The 21,233-nt window shown below is 33.7% G+C and overlaps 2 protein-coding genes across 2 annotated transcripts; both read left to right on the top strand.

Annotated features, from left to right (window-relative positions):
* The first annotated feature begins 195 nt into the window (after positions 1–195).
* cisd1 (CDGSH iron sulfur domain 1) lies at positions 196–3,852 on the top strand. The gene is made up of 3 exons (XM_051125609.1): positions 196–360; positions 1,028–1,233; positions 2,984–3,852. The coding sequence occupies exons 1-3, from the start codon at positions 333–335 to the stop codon at positions 3,071–3,073; spliced, it is 324 nt and encodes a 107-aa protein (XP_050981566.1). The 5' UTR covers positions 196–332; the 3' UTR covers positions 3,074–3,852.
* A 2,017-nt stretch (positions 3,853–5,869) lies between these two features.
* Positions 5,870–20,673, top strand: ipmka (inositol polyphosphate multikinase a). The gene is made up of 6 exons (XM_051125605.1): positions 5,870–6,328; positions 7,557–7,642; positions 8,170–8,266; positions 11,489–11,661; positions 15,308–15,389; positions 18,711–20,673. Exons 1-6 carry the CDS (start codon positions 6,196–6,198, stop codon positions 19,229–19,231), a joined length of 1,092 nt encoding a protein of 363 aa, XP_050981562.1. The 5' UTR covers positions 5,870–6,195; the 3' UTR covers positions 19,232–20,673.
* Positions 20,674–21,233: the final 560 nt, after the last annotated feature.

Below are 21,233 nucleotides of genomic sequence, written 5' to 3'. Positions count from 1 at the left end.
TTTTAAACTGTTTTAGATCATTTATATCACTAAGTAATAAATGCTTTCATATAAATCTTTGTTGCACAGTAAAAAAAAAAACAGACTTTTTTTTTTCTTGTAGTCTGAAGGCTTTATAATAAGTCACAGTTCAACTTTCACCGACCACATGCTGACTGACGACAACCGTAACGTCAAAATAAAAGTCCTTTTTTGTGTAACGACTGTCATTCTGCGTAAATGCTGCGCACGGTTAATCAACTTGAGCTCTGCACTTGGCCTTGAGGACGATTGAGGATCTTTAAATTATGAGCAAAAAATAATCTTAATATTACAAACAATAATAATTAATCATGAGCGCGTCCAACTCCTTCCATAAAGGTAAACATCTCCATTAAACATTTTATATGAAGGCGTTTGGTAAAAACAAATGTGCTATTTTGCTCACTCTGTATGTGTTTATGGTCAGAATTTAGCAGTAGTTTAGGAGAAACTGCTCAACTAAACTGAAATATTAAAAATGTGGTTCACACACACATCAGCAGGTTGTTATATCTAAGTGAGCGTCTCTTGATGTCTCTATTTGTTCTCGTTTGCTCGCTGTATCGTTGAGAATCTAATAGACTGTCTCTCTTCGTATCAGGTTTTTATAAATTAAATATATGGACATGGATTTAGTTACTATGATTATCTGTCTAATGCAGTTTCAACGTTTAATGGTGCAAGCAGTAGATATGTCATTGTGATATTATTGGAGTCACAGAGAAAGGTAAAATAATAAACATGTCTTATTAATTGTCTGAATAATTTAAGTAACAATATTAATATTTTATGATATTTTTAAGTATTTATATATTTTATTTATGATTTGTTTTTATATTTAAATAACGTAAATTCAATTTTTTTTTATTACACTACCATCTAAAATAGGTCATTTATAACTATCATGGACTTAGTTCCTATGATTACACAATGTTTTAGATTTGTCATTGTGATTTTACTGGAGTAAGACGCTTTATATGGCAAGATGTTTTCTGTCCTTCTCCAGCTGAGATCATCACTGCAGTGTCTGTGACATTTGGAGCTGCAGCAGTGGGAATCCTAATCTACAAGACATTTTTCAGCAAAAGCAAATGTGTGAAGCCAAAGGTCAACCTTGATCTGCAGAAAGACAACCCCAAAGTGGTACATGCATTTGACATTGAGGACCTGGGCGACAAAGCTGTGTACTGTAGATGCTGGAGATCCAAAAAGGTGAGAAAGAGCTTGATTAAAAATTAGGTTTATTTGTAGCTGTACATTTTCTAATGGCAGTTCAAATCACAGTATATTGATATATATCGAAATTAAGTGTTTCGCAGATGCCAGAATCTGAAACTAACCTCCATGAAATCAGGAGAAATGTTTGTTGTGTACATATAATACATGTACAGTTGGGTGTGATTGATTCAAGGAGGTGTGTACCTTGAACCTGTCTTTTAGCATTCCCATCTAACTCAGGCAGAGCTTTCTAGTCACGTATTGCAGGGGCGGATTCAACTGCCATTGACCCTGCGACAGGTGACTTGCTGACTCTTGGCTGCATCCGAAATTACAGTTCAAGTCAAAAGTTCACATACACCTTGCAGAATCTGCAAAATGTTAATTATTTGACCAAAATGAGGGATCATACAAAATGCATGTTATTTTTTATTTAGTTCTGACCTGAATAAGATATTTCAAATAAAAGACAGTTACATATAGTCCACAGGAGAAAATAATAGTTGAATTTATAAAATTGACCCTGTTCAAAAGCTTACATACACTTGATTCTCCACAGCTTTTTTTTGTTTAGTGATGGTTGTTCATGAGTCCCTTGTTTGTCCTGAGCAGTTCAACTGCTTGCTGTTCTTCAGATTCTTTATATATTTCAAATTCTTTGGTTTTTCAGCATTTTTATGTATTTAAACCCTTTTCAACAATGACTGTATTATTTTGAGATCCATCTTTTCACACTGAGGGACTCATATGCAACTATTACAGAAGGTTCAAATGCTCACTGATGCTTCAGAAAGAAAACGATGCATTAAGAGCCAGGGATGTAAACTTTTGAACAGAATGAGGATGTGTACATTTTTCTTATTTTGCCTAAATATCATATTTTTTTCATTTAGTTCTGCCCTTCAGAAGCTACAGAAGATACTTACATGTTTCCCAGAAGACAAAATAAATTAAATTGACCCTGACCTTCAAATTCAAAAAGTTTTCACCCCCAGCTCTTAATGCAGTGTATTTCCTTCTAAAGCATCAGTGAGCTTTTGAATCTTCTGTAATAGTTGCATATGAGTCCCTCAGTTGTCCTCAGTGTGAAAAGATGGATCTCAAAATCATACAGTCATTGTTGGAAAGGGTTCAAATACACAAAAATGCTGAAAAACCAAAGAATTTGTGGGATCTGAAGGATTTTTCTGCAGGACAGCAATTAGTTTAACTGTTCAGGACAAACAAGGGACTCATGAACAACTATCACTACACAAAAAAGAAAAGAAAAAAACACAGCTGTGGATCATTCAGGTAACAACACAGTATTAAGAATCAAGTGTTTTGAACAGCGTCATTTTTATAAATTCAAGTTATTTTCTTGTGTGGACTATATGTAAACATCTTTTATGTGAAATATCTTATTGAGGCCAGTACTAAATAAAAAAATAACATGCGTTTTGTATGATCCCTCTTATTTTGGTAAAATAATTAACATTTTGCAGATTCTGCAAGGTGTATGTAAACTTTTGACTTAAACTGTAGCAGGCAAACACAGCATGTGAACAATAGTATGTCCAAATTCACAGCATTTAAAAAAAGTAGACAAAAGGCCTCTGATGACCTACTGACATTCTGAAGCAAAGTAACTGATGCTGGTTGGCCACTTAATGTGGGGTCACTTTTTGGTCACATGACATTTCAGTTGTTTTTAGCATCAGTGACATCAAACTTTAATGAAATTGTTTTCTCTGCTCTCTTACAGTTTCCATACTGTGATGGTGCACATGCTAAACACAATCAGGAAACTGGAGACAATGTTGGTCCTCTGATCATTAAACGCAAGGAGGCATGAGCATTTCCACAGTTCATTCCAGTCCTTTCTCAGCGATAGAGATTAGTGTGTCTTTACTTTACCTTTACATGTGTGATCAGGGCAAATTTGACTAAATGTGTGATTCTATTATCCTGTGTATGTGTGCTTAATCATATACTGTGTACTTGAAAGGTTTCAGTGATCTGTTTTCAGACAGTACTATATCTGGGTGGTTGTTAAGCAATACATAGGTTTTCTCTTTTTATCTCCTTAGGATGTGTTCTGGTTTAGCCAAACTCTCCTAAACACGTTTCTGTGCTTAAACACTGGTCGTATTATTGTAGACAAAAACTTGAATTGAAAAAACACATTAGTCTGAGTCTGAACTGAATCTTGTTTGTTTTGAGAGAGAAATATGAATGTGGAATGTGTATCAAAACCAAATGGCCATCTTCTCATGTTTTCTTCCCATGTGTTGCCTATTTAAACTTCACATGTAACCTTAACTGATCACTGACATTAAATGTATTTAAAGTGGCATCTCCAATAATATACTATATCTATATATTTTGAATCATAGTAGTAACAAAATCGGAAAGGTACTGTTTTATGTCATTTGAAATCTAATTTGGAGTATTTTGGCTTTTGCTATTCAGAAAGATGAACTTGTGGAATGATTAGATCTATTTCTATAACAGAACAAAACGTTACATGGCGCAAAATCATGTTTTGATGAGCTTGTCTTTTCTGTGAAATTATTGTATTTTCTCTCAGAAAAGTGCACTGGACAAGTTTGATGTTAAATAAACAATTTCAAACTAACTTTGTGAGACGTTAATTTGCTAAAGGTCCAAGCACTCACCTATGTTTCAGAAGGAAAAAACATGCATTAAATTCAGGGGTGAAAACTTTTTGAATTTGAAGATCAGGGTAAATTATTTTGTCTTCTGTAGCTTCTGAAGTGCAAAATAAGAAAAATGTACACATCTTCATTCTGATCAAAAGTTTACACCTCCGGCTCTTAATGCATCATCTTTTCTTCTGAAGCATCAGTGAGTGTTTGAACCTTCTGTAATAGTTGCATATGAGTCCCTCAGTTGTCCTCAGTGTGAAAAGATGGATCTCAAAATCATACAGTCATTGTTAGAGAGGGTTCAAATACTTATGACTTATGCGCAACTATCACTAAAAAAACAGCTGTTGATAATTCAGACTACAACTAAGTATTGCAGTTTTTTTCAGTTGCTAACATCCTTTTTTCCAATCTCTAGTCATATTTTCAAAACTCTAAACACAATTAGCACAAATATCCGTCTGTTGTGACCATACCATTAACACAATTTGTGTTGTTTTCACACAATATGCAATCAATTATCATGTTTCTAAAATGCTTACATTTTCTTTTCATACAATGCTTACCCAAAACCAAAATCATGGATCTTTTTAGTCTTATTCACAAATGCTTAAACACAGCATGTCAGAAATGAAGACCTAATGTTCCAAACCTTAAATATAGTATTAAGCTTCTACTTCTGCAACAACAACAGCTCAAAAGTATTGAAAAAATTCTCTCTATATAAAATACTGTAACAACTGATTAGCACCTTTAAGTAACAAGATGTAATATTTAGAAAAAATATTTAGAAAAGCTGATTCCATTCTCAGTTTGAGGAATAGTCAGGTGTTGAAGCTCTTTCCATTACATCAACAACATAGAGTAAAAAAGACCTCTTTGATTTGGTTTTGTGGATGCAGAACAACACAAAAAATCAGAGAGAGAAAAAATAATGCCTGGCAGAGGGAGAGGAGTTAGGAGAGAGGAGTAAGAATGTGTTGGACTGTGCATTTTTATGTTTGTTTGTTTGGTTTTTTTCCCCTTTACACATGTGAAACCTATGGAAGCTTATTTCTGCCATAGAATATAAAGGGTAATTTGACTTTTGTATCTCACAATTCTGATTTTTTTTCTTTTTGCAATACAGTATCTCAAAATTCTGATAAAGTCTGAATTGCAAGATGTAAATTCACAATTCCAGTAGAAGTCTGAATTGTGAGATCAAAAGATTACTGTTTTTATTTTATTTTTCTTATACTGTGACGGAAACAAGTTTGCATATAGTAACCAAAGGCCATGTATGTTGGATTTTCTCTTGTACATTCTATAAAGTGACTCATTGACTCATTCATTAGTATGTTGCCAAGAACAAACACATTCAACACTTAATGTTAAACGGGTTTCAGTTGAAGGTAAACTGAAGGCTAAATTACAGAAAAAAATATTCATTTTTATATTGTCTATTATATGCAGGTAGAACTGAAACACCACAAGCAATGCAGTTTTTGTAAAGCCACCAATTGTTAGTATTTTGACAGTCACTGTACTATGACTATATGTTTCTGTTGGATAGAAACTAGTGGTAATGTTTTGACTGAATGACTCTATTTTTTAGGTTTATTTTTAGGTTTGCTGTGTTTTGAAAGAGTTAGTATATGTAGAAATTCAGCATTTTGAAATGTAGAGTTTGTATTTATTTAACAAAAAGTGGTTTGGGTCACAAAATGAACTATTTGGTTATTTGTGTGATGTAGGTGTGTTGCTGTGTTAAGAGTTTAGAAAACGTACTTTAAGTATTGGTAAATGCTTGTTAGCAATTGAAAAAAACTGTAAGAATCAAGCGAATGCAGATTCTGCGAGGTGTATGTAAACTTTTGATTTCATCTGTAAATAGGGTTAGCGCAGACGGAACGCTAGAACGCAGCTTGTGAGAACGCCAACTTGGATTGGTGGACCGCGTGCTTACGTCACTACTCATTCATTAACCAGATTGACGCGTCGCACACGAACGCAACCTTTGCGAACGCCAACTTTGATTGGTCAACTGCGTGCTTACGTCACTCAGCATTTAGCAACCTGAACGACGCGTCGCGCTTCAGTGTAGATTAAAACTACGGACACATATGCGAGTGAATGAACGAAAACATTCGGAGCTCCAGAAGCGCATTGTGGTCAGATGAATGAGACATTTAAAGTTTTAATGAACATATTTATGTTCTTTTAGACTGTCAAACTGTCAAATATGGAAAATGATTGACAGAAGTTTTGCCAGCTTCCGTTAAACTTGGATAAGTTGTCGCCGAGCAGGTCTGCAGATGGTCAAATCATGGATTCATCATTCCGAAAGTTGGAAAAACTGGAAAATAATAAGAATGGGACAGTAAAGCAGGTGCTCCTGGATGGATGTGTGCCCTTCTCTCATCAGGTGGCCGGACATAAATGCGGGATCAATAACACCGGTCAGTTTAGACACACCTTTTTTTTTTTTTTTTTTTTTTTTTTTTTTTTTTTTTTTTTAGAAATCATTATGTTTATACTTACAGTATTTACATCAAATGGGATTTATGGTATAATGAAGGATGCAAATTCCTGTCAGAGTCTTTAGTTTTCTTGTTTGACCAAAGTAAGGATTGGGTTCATCATAGTGGATTGAACACCTTTCAAAAGTTTATACAGAATCTATTTCTGTCATAAAGCAAAGCAAAGCAAGTCTTTTGTAGAATTGTATTGGAATAATGTTGGGGAATCTCAGCAATCCTAAAAGATTTTCTTTAAATTACTTTCCTAATCCCATATATCACATTTTATCCTAGGGGTAATTACAACAGTTTATTTGAGGGGGAAAATCCCAATAGGATCATGTAGGACTGATTCCTGAATTATGGCAGAAATTCCACTAGGAATCCATTCACATAGTCCTTTAGGGCATTTTGACATATCAGGTTGTCAGCTGTGGAAGACTTTGCACGTTTTTCTAACAGGCTTCCTAGGTAAGATATCATATTAGAGAACTAACTAGTTTATTAAAGGGTCACAGGATTTGTCACATGTTTAACATGGAATATCATCATCCTGATTTCTAAAGAAAACAATTAAGTTGCCTTTGCCAACAGTCAGATGACATCATTTCCTCTGTTGTGGTAACTCTCATGTGTCATTTGTGGCTCTGTCATGGGGATTTTCTGAATGAATGAGATGTGAGCTGTTATCTGATGGACTGTCAGATTGTCAGTGGTCAGCACTTTGTCTTTTCTTGTGTTAGAAGAATAGTTCATCCACAAATTCTGTATTACCTACCCTCATGTCTTTCTAAACTCATTGACTTTAAAAAGGAGTCGTTTTGACAATGACAGTGACAGTTCATAGTGACTATCAAGCTTTGAAACAGACAGAACGATTCTGTACAATTTTTTTTTTTTAAGAAAATAATACTTTTATTCAGCAAGGATGCATTAAATTGATCCAAAGTCCATCCTGTCACCCTCTTTTGGTATTTATTAAATCCTGAGTTGTAATATAATTATAATGTAAGTCTTATAATGACACTTATGCATTTTTGTGGCTTCATTTTCACCTTAGTTTTTATTTCTGGCTGTCTTAAAAGCTTGCACACTCAGAATACTCACAGTTGTCATGATGATGAAGTGTCAGCAGGTTTTCAGTGTCTGGTTTGCTATAATTGCACAGGTGTTCTGCAGCATCCTGATGGGACGATCCTGAAACAGCTACAAGCTCCTCCGAGAGGCCCACGAGAGATGAACTTCTACACACAGGTAGCTAAGATGAATCCACGCCATTGTGAGCAGTACAATATCTATACAGCGATAGTCTTTGCATGCAAATAATGTCGGAGAGACAAACATCTAAATCAAAAGTAACACCCAAACACAGTGCAGAAATGAACTTAGAAATGAACTTTTTAACTTTCCGTTTTTCAATTTAGATTAATGAATTAAACTACTCTTTTTAAATTCTTTATTAAGCAAGGATGCATTAAATTGATCAAAAGTGGAAGTTATTTATAATATTACAAGAATTTTTTATTTAAAAAATGCTGTTCTTTTGAGCTTTCTATTCATCAAAGGATTCTCAAAAATTATTCTAGTTTCCGCAAAAATATTAGGCAGCACAACTCTTCGAAATATATATTCACTCTTTGAAATTTTCAGAATAAAACTGTACACTCGGCTAACAAAAATATTTTGTAAGAATATTATTTATTTTATTTTATTATTTTATTTTATTTTATTAGAAAAGTATATTTCTGAAAATTCTCTTTTTCACATGTTACATTTTGCAGGTATTTGCTAAAGACTGCACAGATACAAGGCTACTGGAGCTGCAACAACATCTTCCCAAGTTCTATGGCACATGGGCACCCCGAGAGTCACCACATGGTGAGATAAAAGAACAACCCAGCTAAAAATATGTTCTGAAAATGCTTTGCTAAAGTTTCAATTAAGTTATGAAATGTTGTTTCTCAGTGTTCTCTGAATGTTCAAAACATCCAGTTTTTTATATGTTTTTTTAAAAAGTTTTTTCCTGGTTATGCAAACATTAAGGAAACATTCAGTTTGACCATTTTGCAAACATAATGGGAAGGTTACTTTTGAGTGTAACAGTAACATTTAAAAAATGTCAGAAGAACATCCAACTAATTATATTTAGAAAAAAAAAAAACTTCCATGAACAATATATAATTAGTGTTTTGAGAACCCTACCAGTCAAAAGTTTTTGAACAGTAAGATTTTTAATGTTTTTTAAAGAATTCTCTTCTGCTCACCAAGCCTGCATTTATTTGATCCAAAGTACAGCAAAAACAGTAAAATTTTGAAATATTTTTACTATTTAAAATAACTGTTTTCTATTAGCTTCTAATAGACATTGTAAAATGTACCTTATTCCTGTTCTTTCAAAACTGAATTTTTAGCATCATTACTCCAGTCACATGATCCTTCAAAAATCATTCTAATATTCTGATTTGCTGCTCAAAAAAACATTTATTATTATATTGAAAACAGCTAAGTAGAATTTTTTCAGGTTTCTTTGATGAATAAAAAAAGTTCAGAAGAACACCATTTATCTGAAATAGAAATATTTTGTAACATTATAAATGTCTGTATCATTACTTTTAATCAATTTAAAGCATCATTGCTAAATAAAATAATTCATTTCTATTATTTCTTTCCCAAAAAATAAAAAAATAAAAATACTGACTCCAAGCTTTTGAATGGTGTGTTGTATAATATTACAAAAGATTTTTATTTCAGATAAATGCTGATCTTTGTATCTTTCTATTCATTAAAGAGTCCTGAAAAAATGTACTCAACTGTTTGAAATATTGATAATAATAATAATAATAATAATAATAATAAAGCAGATCAGCATATTAGAATGATTTCTGAAGGATCATGTGACACTAACGACCGGAGTAATGATGCTGAAAATTTAGCTTTGATCACATGAATAACTTACATGTTAAAATTTATTCAGTAATGTAATGTGTAATGTAACTCTGAACAAACATTCTATTAATGTCACTGAAAGAACATTTAGAACTTTGAGAGAACCTTGAGAGAACATCACCAAAAGTTCTAAAAAATGTTCTGTGTTAGGGAATGCCAAGTATTACTCTTATATATATAGATTTAGATAGACAACCTGAAATAATATCTGCAACCCATTTTATTTCCATAATCATGTGTATTTAAGAATTAAACAGGATATTCAACAGGAATGGTGTAAGCTCTTACATTTTGATAAGATGACTAAGGCAAACGTGTTTAATTTGAAATAATATGCACAGATGAATCATGCTCAATAAGATCAGGAACATTCACTGATGAAGAAAGTAAATAAGGTCAAAAGCGATTTAATGACATGTTGTGTCAGTCCTGGCTGAACTCAGCAATCACCTTTATTAAAACGCTTCCTTTTGCAGTCAAGCTTGAAGGTCATCAGCTCTAGTTAGTGTTATCTGTGTTTGGTAAATTTAGATGGTTGCTAATGAGTTAATAATTGATAGGTAGTTTGGTATGTGGTGTGGGATGTCACCCAGCAGTGGTATGTTCTTCGAAAGCTCATAAAGATGCTTGTATCATCATGTTTTCTGCCTCATTATGGGAGTTGCCATGTGTCCAAAGTACATGCGCTTTGTGGGTGATGTGTTTGTTTAGTCTGTCTATGTACTTTAAAGGAGTGTTCAGTTTATCAGTATTGGACTTTACACTGCCGTTCTCTGTCTGCCGTCTTGTGTTTAAATGTGACCGTCCCGGTAATGACACACCATAAAGCACTGTGTCGGCTGACAGCGCTGAGAAAGAAATTGTCAGAAATAATTGACTGGTCATGGAGTCTTATCAGTTGACATACTGTCGTTTGGCATCTGAAACATCACTAGCTTCAGTGTTTGGTGTGATTGCAGAAATCAGTTGAGAAGCATTTAGACAGTCAGATGAAATCATCACTGCTTCTTAATGTTTTAATGTTGGACTGAAGAGTAAACTTTATTTTCTGAAGATCTTGTAGTTTAGATTTTCACTTGCCATGGCAAAATTTTCACTGGCCCAACCACAAAAGAATAATCAGAAGTGTTTATATTTTTAAGGTTATTATATATTTTACTTTTTAAAAAAATATATATATATATACATTTTACTTGAAAATACTATATTGTTCAAAAGGTGGAATCAATACAATTATTATTATTATTTTTTTTTAAGATTTTTTTTTAAACAAAATTAATAATTTACACTTTTCCTTTTATTCAGCAGGGATGCATTAAATTGAACCATTACAGTGTAACTAACAATAAATAAATAAATAAATATTTCACAGTTTCCACAGAATAAAATTCAGCTTTGCCATCACTGAAATAAGTTACATTTTAAAAACAATTAAAATAAGAAATAGTCTTTTTAAATTGTAATAAAATTTCACAATATTACTGCTTTTATTGTGTTTTTGATCAAATAAATGCAGCCTTGGTGAGCAGAGATTTGATTTTGGAAGGAAATATATAATTAAAAAATCAAGCTAAAATAAAATAAAATAAAATAAAATAAAATAAAATAATTTCACAGTTTCCCCAATATTTAGCAACACAGCATTTTCAAAATTCAGCTTTGCCACCACTGGAATAAGTTACATTTTTAAAATAATTAAAGTAAATAATAAGTCATTTTAAACTGTAATAATATTTCACCGTATTACTGTTTTTACTGCTTGTTTGATCAAATAAATGCAGCCTTGGTGAGCATAAGAGACTTACTTTTGGAAAGAAGATCTAGCTATAAATAAATGAATAAATAAAAATAAAACTTAATAATACAAATAATAAAATAATACAAATAATAAAAAAAAATAACAAATTTTGCTAGAAGTATATATTTTATATCATTATTAAATATGACTGTGCTGACAATGGAGAGTAAAACATTACTGATTACAGTTTTCACCACATTAACATGCTGGTTTCAAGACTATCACAGTAATTTTTGCTATTTAAATAACATTTTTACCATAGATATGTACAAAAAATTAAAACTGGCTGTAATTCTGTCATTCGGGTCCACAAAAACTTTCAGAACTGTGTCTTCTTCTTCTGTCCTATGTCTCAGACCTATATCTGAAACTGGAAGATGTGACGAGGAGGTTCTTTCGGCCCTGCATCATGGATGTGAAGATCGGGAGGAGAAGTTACGACCCGTTTGCATCATCAGACAAACGTGAAGAGCAGATTAGCAAGTATCCTCTAATGGAAGAGATCGGGTTCCTGTTACTGGGCATGAGGGTGAGGCAGCATGTGTGATTTATTAACTTTCCTTATCCTCATTATGCAGGATCCCGTGTTTTTCTGCCGTTTTCATCTCTGTATCCTTCTCTCGGTGTCTGATTTTCTTATTACGAACTGTGAGGGTTCATAAACACAATATTAAGCTTCAGTCACCCGAGTGAGGGCTCTAAAGGTTCGCTTTCAGCGCTGCACAACAGAAATCCCCGTCTGCTGTCTTGTAAAGCTTGATCAATATTCAGAGCTTATCCAGACACTCGGTTAATTACCTCTGAGGAATACTGATAAGACATTTGATGATAAGATTGTGATGAAACCAGCGGTCAGTGAACACACTCCTCTGCTTTTGCTTTCTACACCTCATTGTGCTGCACTGGCTTTGAAGAAGGTCACATGAGAAGAGATAGATCAAATTAATTCAATCACTGAGTCTAGAGATCGTCTGGTTCTGATGCATTTATCATGATACAAACAGTGACATTTTATGCTCATTCACTGGATTGCAACCATTAGCCGAGGCCGTTTTTTTGAATGAATGTCAATGGAGGAGAGGCTGTACTATGCTGAATAAACAGCTTTTTAGAGGAAACAGCTCATTATTTAATGAACTGACTGCCTATCTGCTAATCTTCAACTTGTTTTACACAAAACAATACTTTTGGATTGAACTATTTTTAAAGTTTATCAGGAAAAAATGCTGTTTTATAAGAGAAGTCACTGACTTTTTGCAACAGGTGGGATTCATCTTACGGCACTTCTCATTCATTCCTATGGTATCCATAAATGGCGATTGAGTGTCGCACAATCATGACTGAAATTCAGTGACGTCAAGGCTGTAATGTGATTGGTTATTAAGGCACACGTGATCCAAGTTAGCCGTTACGCTTTCTCCAATAGTAACCCTCTTATCTCCCTATAGTAAGACAATCTCTGCTAAGGCTACAGCCAGGTGAGTTTTTTTTTCAGGGTTGGAGCTAAACTATGCAGGACGTCGGCACTCCCTGTTGCCTATCCCTGTTCTATAGGGTCTGTGGAAATATCTGTTATAATGCCTTTAACACGGAGAAATCATGAGGTTAATCAAGATTATTTTATTGTACTGACAGCCCCAACTTTTAGAAGTCAAAAATACATAAAAATTAATTTGCATATACTTGTATGAAAAAAAAAATCTCTGCTTCCTTGCTGCTGTATTTATTTACTTTTAAATAATTAAAAACTTTTCATTAAATGATATAAAGCTGAAGTGATATATATATATATGACCTGATAACATCAGATAAAAACTTCAACTTGGAAAAAAAAAAAAAAAATGTAGAAAAAAATAGCTTGGCAACTAAATGAAATTATATAAGTTGAAGGCAACGTACTAAAATAAAAATAAAAAAATCTAAGTAAAAATAAAAAACAAATTAAAATTAAAATGAGAAATATAAAAATAAAATTTGAATAAATACTATTATAGTATGTAAAAATATTAAAACAGCAATGTTCCTTGCAAAATACAAATTCGTTATCTTTCTAAAAAGTTTTTCCTTGCCACCGTTGCCAATATTCTTTGTAAAACTGCCTTTGGAAATATGTAGTGTGATAAGTGGTATAAAAATATGCAATTTAAAATATTTTCTTCAATAAATAATTAATAATCAGGAAATAAATTAATAATCAGAAAAATATTTCTGTTGATATTTACTTTTTTTTTTAGTGGGGTTGTTATGGAACTGAATTAAAAAAAAGTTTCTCAATTGCAGTTAGCAATTCTGACTTTTTCTTGCAATTCTGCCTTTTCTTCTCGCAATTCTGACTTTTTTTTTTTGCAAATGTGAGTTTGTATCTCGTAATTATGACTATTTTTCTCGCAATAGCGAGTTTGTATCTCGCAATTATGACTTTTTTCCTCGTAATTAAGAGTTTATATCCCACAATTTTGTTTTTTTTCTTGCAAATGTGAATTTGTATCTTGCAATTCTGACTTTTTTCTTACAATTGCTAGTTTGTATCTCGCATTTCAGACTTTTTTTTATGTCTCACAATTCTGAATTTTTCCTTGCAATTCTGAGATGCTCAGAACTCAAAATTGTGAGTTATAAAATCTAATTTTGAGGGGAAAAATGACTGATATGTTCTCAGAATTGTGAGTTTATATGTAACTGACTTAACTACTCGCAACTGAGTGTTATAAAGTCAGAATTAAACTCACGATTCTGAGAAAAAAGTCACAATTGCAAGATATAAACACGCAATTCTAAAAAAAAAGTCAGAATGGTGAGTTTATATTTAGCAATTCTGACTTTATTTCTCTTAATTCTTTATTTTCCTTGATAATTCACAATTTTTTCCCTCAGAGATACTAAATTACAAGTTCTAAAGTCAAATTTGAAAAGTCACAATTGTAGATATAATTCTTACCTGATAATTCACAATTGTGAGATACTAACTTAGAGACATAAGAAAAGTCACAATTGTGAGATATAAACTTGCAATTCTGAGAAAAAAAGTCACAATTGTGAGTTTATATCTCGCAATTCTGACTTCATTTCTCAGAATTTGTTTCGCAATTCGGACTTAGTAACTCACAATTGTGAGTTTATATCATGCAATTCTGAATTGTAAACTCACAATTGAGTGAAAAAAAGTCAGAATTGTGAGATAAAAAGTCACAATTACCTTTTTACATTTTTTATTCAGTGGTGGAAATGGGCTTCCATAGGTTGTTGTACTATGACAATATAAATATATACAGTAATTCTGCATTTATATTTTTGGAAGGGGTCATTTATATCATATTTGTGGGCCCTGAAAACCCTTGACCTATGTAATCACAATGTGTCCAAAAACCAGTCAGTGGCACAAGCTTTAACATCTGTTCCCTGTTAATCTAAAACAAACTATGATAAATTATTTCTGAAAAGACATTTTGTCAATGATATCACACCGGGTAGCTCCGCCCACCATGAAATGGTGCTCCCCACAGCTTCAATCAATCATTGAGTTAAACAAGTCCTGATTGACTGTGCAGTATTTTTCGTACAGTACAGACAGACAAATCGACCCAGGAAACATCCCTGACTCTATAAGATGATTACATTGTAGAAATTACGCTGCATTTTACTTTATTATTGACAGTTTTTGCCGCCTTGTAAATTTCACTAAGTGTGAAGCCTCTATCTCTTTTCCTCTGTTCAGTGTTTCCATCCTCCAGCCTCTCAGTAAATCATCTTCTCTCTCTGCTTTCTGCGTGTTCTTGTTTCTTTGCACCTAATTGGTTTCAGTGTCTCAAGGCTGGGAAATATTTGCCAGCTGCTGTCACCCTCTCCTTCCTTTCCCCTCTCTCTCTGTTGCTCTTGCTTTCCGTGTTATTTCAGTTTGTTTCATTTGTTTTGTAGTGTGGAAGGATCCATTCAGTGAGGCTCATCACAGGTTTAAGTCTGCATGCCAGTCTCTCCAGTGCTGTTTTAAACCTAGTGAGATGTCTGTAGACAGCATTTTAAGGCCTTATAGGCACGCTCAGAGTGGACTGTTTTACCTAATATTTGTCTGTGTGATGTATTTAGCTAATGGTCATTTTTAGACAGCAAGACAGGCTGTTGTTTTGAAGCAGATTGTAACATCATCTCTGATCTTCTTTCTCATCTTCTCACCTCAGGTGTACCAGATCGACTCAGACAGTTACATTGCTCATGACCAGCTCTATGGACGCAGTCTCGGAAAGGACACCATTAAAAATGGTGCGACTCCAACTTATTATTATTATGCATATATATCTCACAGCTTTCTTTCTTTCTTTCTTTTTCTTTCTTTCTTTCTTTCTTTCCTTCTTCCTTCCTTCCTTCCTTGAAATAATTAAAATCTTTAATAGTCAAAAGTAAAAAACATTAAAATGTTTAATTGGCTGCATCTTCATTACTATTGTTGTTGTTATTATTATTATTACTATTAGCAACAGTGTAGGTTATTATAGTTAAACCATGTTAAACAAATTAACCATGGTTCTGCTACATTAACCATAGTAAAACTGTGGTTATACAAAGAACAAACAAACAAACAAAACATGGTTACTCTTTTACTATATTAAAACCATGGTTATTGTAATTAAACAATGGTAAACAAATTATCCTTGGTTCTGCTATATTAAGCATAGTTTAACATCGTATTTGTGGTAAAACTGGTTATACAAAGAACAAACAAACAAACAAAACATAGTTACTCTTTTACTATATTAAAACCATGGTTAGTATTCTTAAGGGATTTGTTCTTTCTTTCTTTCTTTCTTTCTTTTTAGCTATCTTTGTTTTGTTTTATAACTGTACTGCCTTAATGGTTTGATGTTTTGTACTGTTAAATATTAATAAAAAAAAGAAATCAGGAAAAAAAGATTCGATCTGAATCAAACTATTCACGATACATGCTTCGAATCCCGTCCTGAATCAAAAGAATCACGAACCCGCACCGAAGTTCTGATCTGAAACGAATCATTCACGATCCCGCAGCGAAGTCTCGATCTGGATCAGAAGATTCGCGAACCATCATTTCAGTTTGGAACTCGGAGCGTGGATCGCAAATCATTTAATTCGCGAAATGATTCGCGAACCCGCTCCAAAGTTCCGATATGAATCAAAAGATTCACGAACCCGCTCAGAAGTTCCGATCTAAATCAAATGATTCGCGAAACGTGCTTTACAGTCCCGATCTGAATCAAATGATTCACGATACGCGATCCGATTGGAGCACTTCAAAACAGTGAATCATTTTGGGACGCAGTAGTTTAACTGATTAGGAGTTTCGAAAAGCTCCGTTTCACCCATCATACGTGCTTTTATTCGAAAATAAAATGCTTTCGATCTGTTTTTTTTGCTAGGGAATCACTTGAACTAAAGGATCGAAGTCACAAGTTTGAATGAGTCTGAGTGGTTCCAGCGTAAATGACTCAGTTAATTGAATCGGTTTCTTTCCTCCGTTTTTGCGTCTTCAGCCATGTTTACACTACACAGTCAGCATTACTACTGGCTAGTTTTATGACATTAACTGAAATAAGTAAAAAAAAAAAAGTATGATGTTTACAAATACAATATCGATATTTCCATTCCAAAGAGAACATCCAACACAAATCTACGAACATATTCAGGTGAGGTAACCGGTTTAGTGCTAGTGAAAACACTAAATTAAAATGAGAAACTGTGCCTGCATGTTAGATGAAAACATTGTGCATTATAATTCACTGTATTTTAAATAGTTTGACCAGTTTAGTTGGTGACAGTTAAATGGGAAATCAGCTGAAAACATCCAGTCATCTCTTACCATTGAAGTGAATGTTAAATTTATCAGTATATATTGTAATAAATATTTGAGAAATTATTGTTGTATCTGATTGTAGAAGTCTTACAGTCATGTGAAAAAGTTAGGACACCCTATTGAATTCCATGGTTTTCCGTATCAGGACATCATTAAAACAAAACTGGTCCTTGGATGGTCTTAAAATTTTGAAAATAAAACCTCAGATGAACAACAACACAAGACAAATTGCACCGTGTCATTATTTACTGGACAAAAATAAAGCCAAAATGGAAAAACCATGTGTGACAAAGTTAGGACACCCTTACTGTTAACACTGGAATTAAGAGGGTAAATAACAGACAAACACTGCTAATCAAATACCTTTGATTAACTGATCATCAGCAAGTCTGAGCGCCTCTATGAAAGCATAAGCTTTGGCAGTTTGCTGGTCTGGAGCCTTCAGGTGTGTGTTAACACAATGCCAAGGAGGTAAGACATCAGCAATCATCTTAGAGAAGCAATTGTTGCTGCCATCAATCTGAGAAGAGTAACACAGCCATTTCCAAACGATTTGAAGTTTATTCACAAGTGGAAGACATTTAAAACAGACACCTCTCCTTCCAGGAGTGGACGCCCAGAAAATTCACCCCAAGATCAGACTGTGTAAAGCCAAGAGAAATGGCAGACAACCCAAGAACCACACCTCAGACTCTACAGGCCTCAGTTAACATGTTAAATGATAAAGTTCATGACAATACCATTAGAAAAATATGGGACAAAAATGGCATGTTTGGAAGGCTTGGCAGAAGAAAGCCTCTTCTATCTAAAAAAAAAAAACATTGCAGCACAGTTTAGGTCTGCAAAGTTGCATCTGAACAAAACACAAGTCTTCTAGAATAATGTCCTCTGAAAAGACAAGACTGAAGTGGAGATGTTTGGCAATAATGCACAGCGCCAAGTTTGGTGAAAACCTAAAGAGCATATCAGCACAAACACCTCATACCAAAAGACAAGCATGCTGGAGAAGGGCCGATCATTTTGGGCTTGTTTTGTAGCCACAGGACCTGGGCACCTCACAGTCATTGAGTTGGCCATGAACTCCTCTGTATGTCAAAGTATTCTAGAGTCAAATGCGAGGGCATCTGTCCGACATCTAAAGTTGGGCCAAAATTGGGTCTTGCAACAGGACAATGATCCCAAGCACACCAGCAAATCTACAACAGAATGGCTGAAAAGAAAAGAATCAAGGTGTTGCAATAGACCAGTCAAAGTCCAGAGCTCATCCTGATTCAAATGCTGTGGTGAGAGCTATGCATATGCAAATGCCCACAAACCTCAATAAACTGGAGCAACGCTGAAAAGAAGAGTGGTCCAAATTCCTCCAGAACGATGTGAGAGACTGAGAAAGTCACACAGAAAATGAATGCTTCAAGTTATTGCTGCTACAGGCAGTTGACTCATAGGGTGTCCTAACTTTGTCACACATGGCCTTTCCCTCTTAGCTGTATTTTTCTTAAACAAATAATGACACTGATATGTGATGATGTTTATCTGAGGATTTATTTTCCAAATTTTAAGACCTGCCAAGGACCAGATAATTTTTTATTATGTCCTGATACAGAAAACCATGAAATTCAATAGGGTGTCTGAACTTTTTCACATGACTGTATATAGAGTGATAGTCAATGTAGCTAAAATAATTAGTAATAATGTGATCTGTGTTTATAATAATGCTAAAAACATTTAAGTTAATCTGTGGATTTTTATTTCCTTAGGCTTGACTAGATTCTTCCACAATGGTCAAGAATTACAGAGGCATGCAGTTTCTCTGATCATCTCTAAAATCCGGAGCATTCTTCGCTGGTTTGAGAGCCAGACTCAGCTGCATTTCTATGCCAGCTCTCTGCTGCTGGTTTATGAAGGCTCTCCTCACACAATCAATGAATCCAGACACGAGCCAGCTGATCCAGGAACAGAACATCAGCAGGGGGAGCCACAGAGCAACTCTAACAACCCCCATGAGGCTTTGAGCTTTCAGAGCAGTTTAAGACACAGTCATCCGTACTGCCACGTCGTTCAGCATGAGAGGAACGCCAACGGAAAGTGTGGAGGAAGTGTGAAAGAGAAAGATGCGGAAATTGGAAAGGGGGATAAAAAGCAGTTTGGACAGGAGGAGGCAGTGGAGGTGAAGATGATCGATTTCGCTCATGTATTTCCCAGCAACTGTCCGGATGAGAGCTACATGTACGGACTGAGGAACCTTCTCTCAACTTTAGAACAAATACTAAAGGACTGACATCTGACCTCCTGAGAGAGTCCATCTCTCTCTGTCTTCTCTGGTCAGATGCTTCTGACTGCTGTTTTAAAGCCAGTGGAGATCACATGCATACACATGCCTTAATTTGGAAAATAGGTTTATTATATGTTTATAGGGATATGTTTCTTAATGTTTTGAGATAAAAGAGTTGATTGCATAATGATAACATACTGTAACTTTCAGAACTCAAGTCTCCGGATAAAGGCTGTCACAGTTGACTGTCAGCAACTAATAATTTACTAAAAATATAGGTACTGTAGGACTCAGGGAAAAATTATTCATTAATTATGATAAAGCAGTTCATCTGTGCTGTCAAAACACACTTACAATGTAAGTTACCGATGTCTCATAATGACTTCACTTCTGATGCAACTATTAATGTTTTTATTCTAAAAATGCACTGATTCCAAAGTAAATTATAGTTTATTTTTAACATGTTTGTTTACCTTATCTATATATGCACATTGGTAATTTATTTTATTTTTACAAGTATTTACAGTTAATTTGGGCTAATATGAATGCGTAATGCATTTAAAAATCTACACTAGCAGTCAAAAGATTTTTAATAGAAGTCTCTTCTGCTCAACAAAGCTGCATTTATTTGATCCAAAATACAGCAAAACCAGTAATATTGTGAAATATTTTTTACTAGTTAAAATAACTGCTTTCTATTTGAATATATTTTAAAATGTAATTTATTCCTGTGATCAGAGCTACATTTTCAGCATCATTACCCTAGTCTTCAGTGTCACATGATTCTACAGGAATTATTCTGATATGCTGATTTGCTGTTCATGAAACATTTATTGTTGTTGTTATTAATATTTAAAACTTTTAAATATTATGGGGAGTATGGACATTAATACTTTTATTTAGCAAGGATGCTTTAAATTGATCAAAAATGATGATAAAAACATTTATAATGTTACAAAAGATGTTTATTTCAGATAAATGCTGTTCTTCTGAACTTTCTATTCATTAAAGAAACCTGAAAAAATTATACTCAGCTGTTTTCAACATAATAATAATAATAAAATGTTTTTTGAGCAGCAAATCAGAATGATTTCTGAAGGATCACATGACCAGTCAGTAATGATGCTAAAAATTCAGCTTTAAATCACAGGGATAAAATACATATTAAAATATATTCAAATAGAATGCAGTTATTTTAAAAAGCAAAAATATTTCAGAATTTTACTGTTATTGCTGTACTTTGGATCAAATAACTGCAGGCTTGGTGAGCAGAGGAGACTTCTTTAAAAAAAACATCAAAAATCTTACTTTTTAAAAACTTTTGACTGGAAGTGTATCAAGATTTGTAGAACTTTTATTGTTTGAAAATATGAAAGGTTTTTAAGAACATGTTCAATGTTATTATTCAATGTTTTTATTGTTCAAATAAATGTGAAATTTTAAAGTTACCAGAGAAAATGTATTCTTTATGTATTATACATATTGGAAATGAACTAGAATTAGAAATTAGCAGTCATTAAAGAAATAGCCCACCCAAAAATGAACATTTGCATTTACTCGCCCCCAGGCCATTCAAGATGTAAATAAGTTTATTTTCATCAGAACAGATTTGGAGAAATTTAGCATTACATTCCTCTGCAGTGAATGGGTGCCGTCAGAATGAAAGTTCAAACACCTGATAAAAACATCACAAAAATCCACAACTTGAATCCAGTCCATCAATTAACATCTTGTGAAGTGAAAACCTGCGTGTTTATAAGAACCAAATCCTTCATAAAGACATTTTAAACTCCAAATCGTTGTTTCCGGGTAAAATCATGCAGCTCCATTTAATGTACTGACGTGCAGAATGTACAGACACTGAATGTCCAGAATTCATAATGACATGAAGTATAAAAATACATCAGACTGGTTTTATGCTGCTGACATTCATTGTCAATAAGATCCAATTAAGTTAATACTTATAGCATTTTAAACTACCTTTCATTTGACATTTCACTGCAAATGA

Source organism: Labeo rohita, chromosome 13 (assembly GCF_022985175.1).
Source record: "Labeo rohita strain BAU-BD-2019 chromosome 13, IGBB_LRoh.1.0, whole genome shotgun sequence".
NCBI classification, from domain to species: Eukaryota; Metazoa; Chordata; class Actinopteri; order Cypriniformes; family Cyprinidae; genus Labeo; species Labeo rohita.
The sequence above is the reverse complement of the archived record's forward strand: the minus strand, read 5'-3'. Positions and strand labels throughout refer to the sequence as shown.

Bases quoted from the DNA above. Each gene is read 5' to 3' on its own strand.
- cisd1 (XM_051125609.1), top strand. From the start codon at position 333: ATGAGCGCGTCCAACTCCTTCCATAAAG. The intron at 361-1,027 runs GTAAACATCTCC...GTCCTTCTCCAG, and splicing joins GTCCAACTCCTTCCATAAAG to CTGAGATCATCACTGCAGTG. The intron at 1,234-2,983 runs GTGAGAAAGAGC...GCTCTCTTACAG, and splicing joins GATGCTGGAGATCCAAAAAG to TTTCCATACTGTGATGGTGC.
- ipmka (XM_051125605.1), top strand. From the start codon at position 6,196: ATGGATTCATCATTCCGAAAGTTGGAAAAACTGGAAAATAATAAGAAT. The intron at 7,643-8,169 runs GTAGCTAAGATG...TACATTTTGCAG, and splicing joins AGATGAACTTCTACACACAG to GTATTTGCTAAAGACTGCAC. The intron at 11,662-15,307 runs GTGAGGCAGCAT...TTCTCACCTCAG, and splicing joins TCCTGTTACTGGGCATGAGG to GTGTACCAGATCGACTCAGA.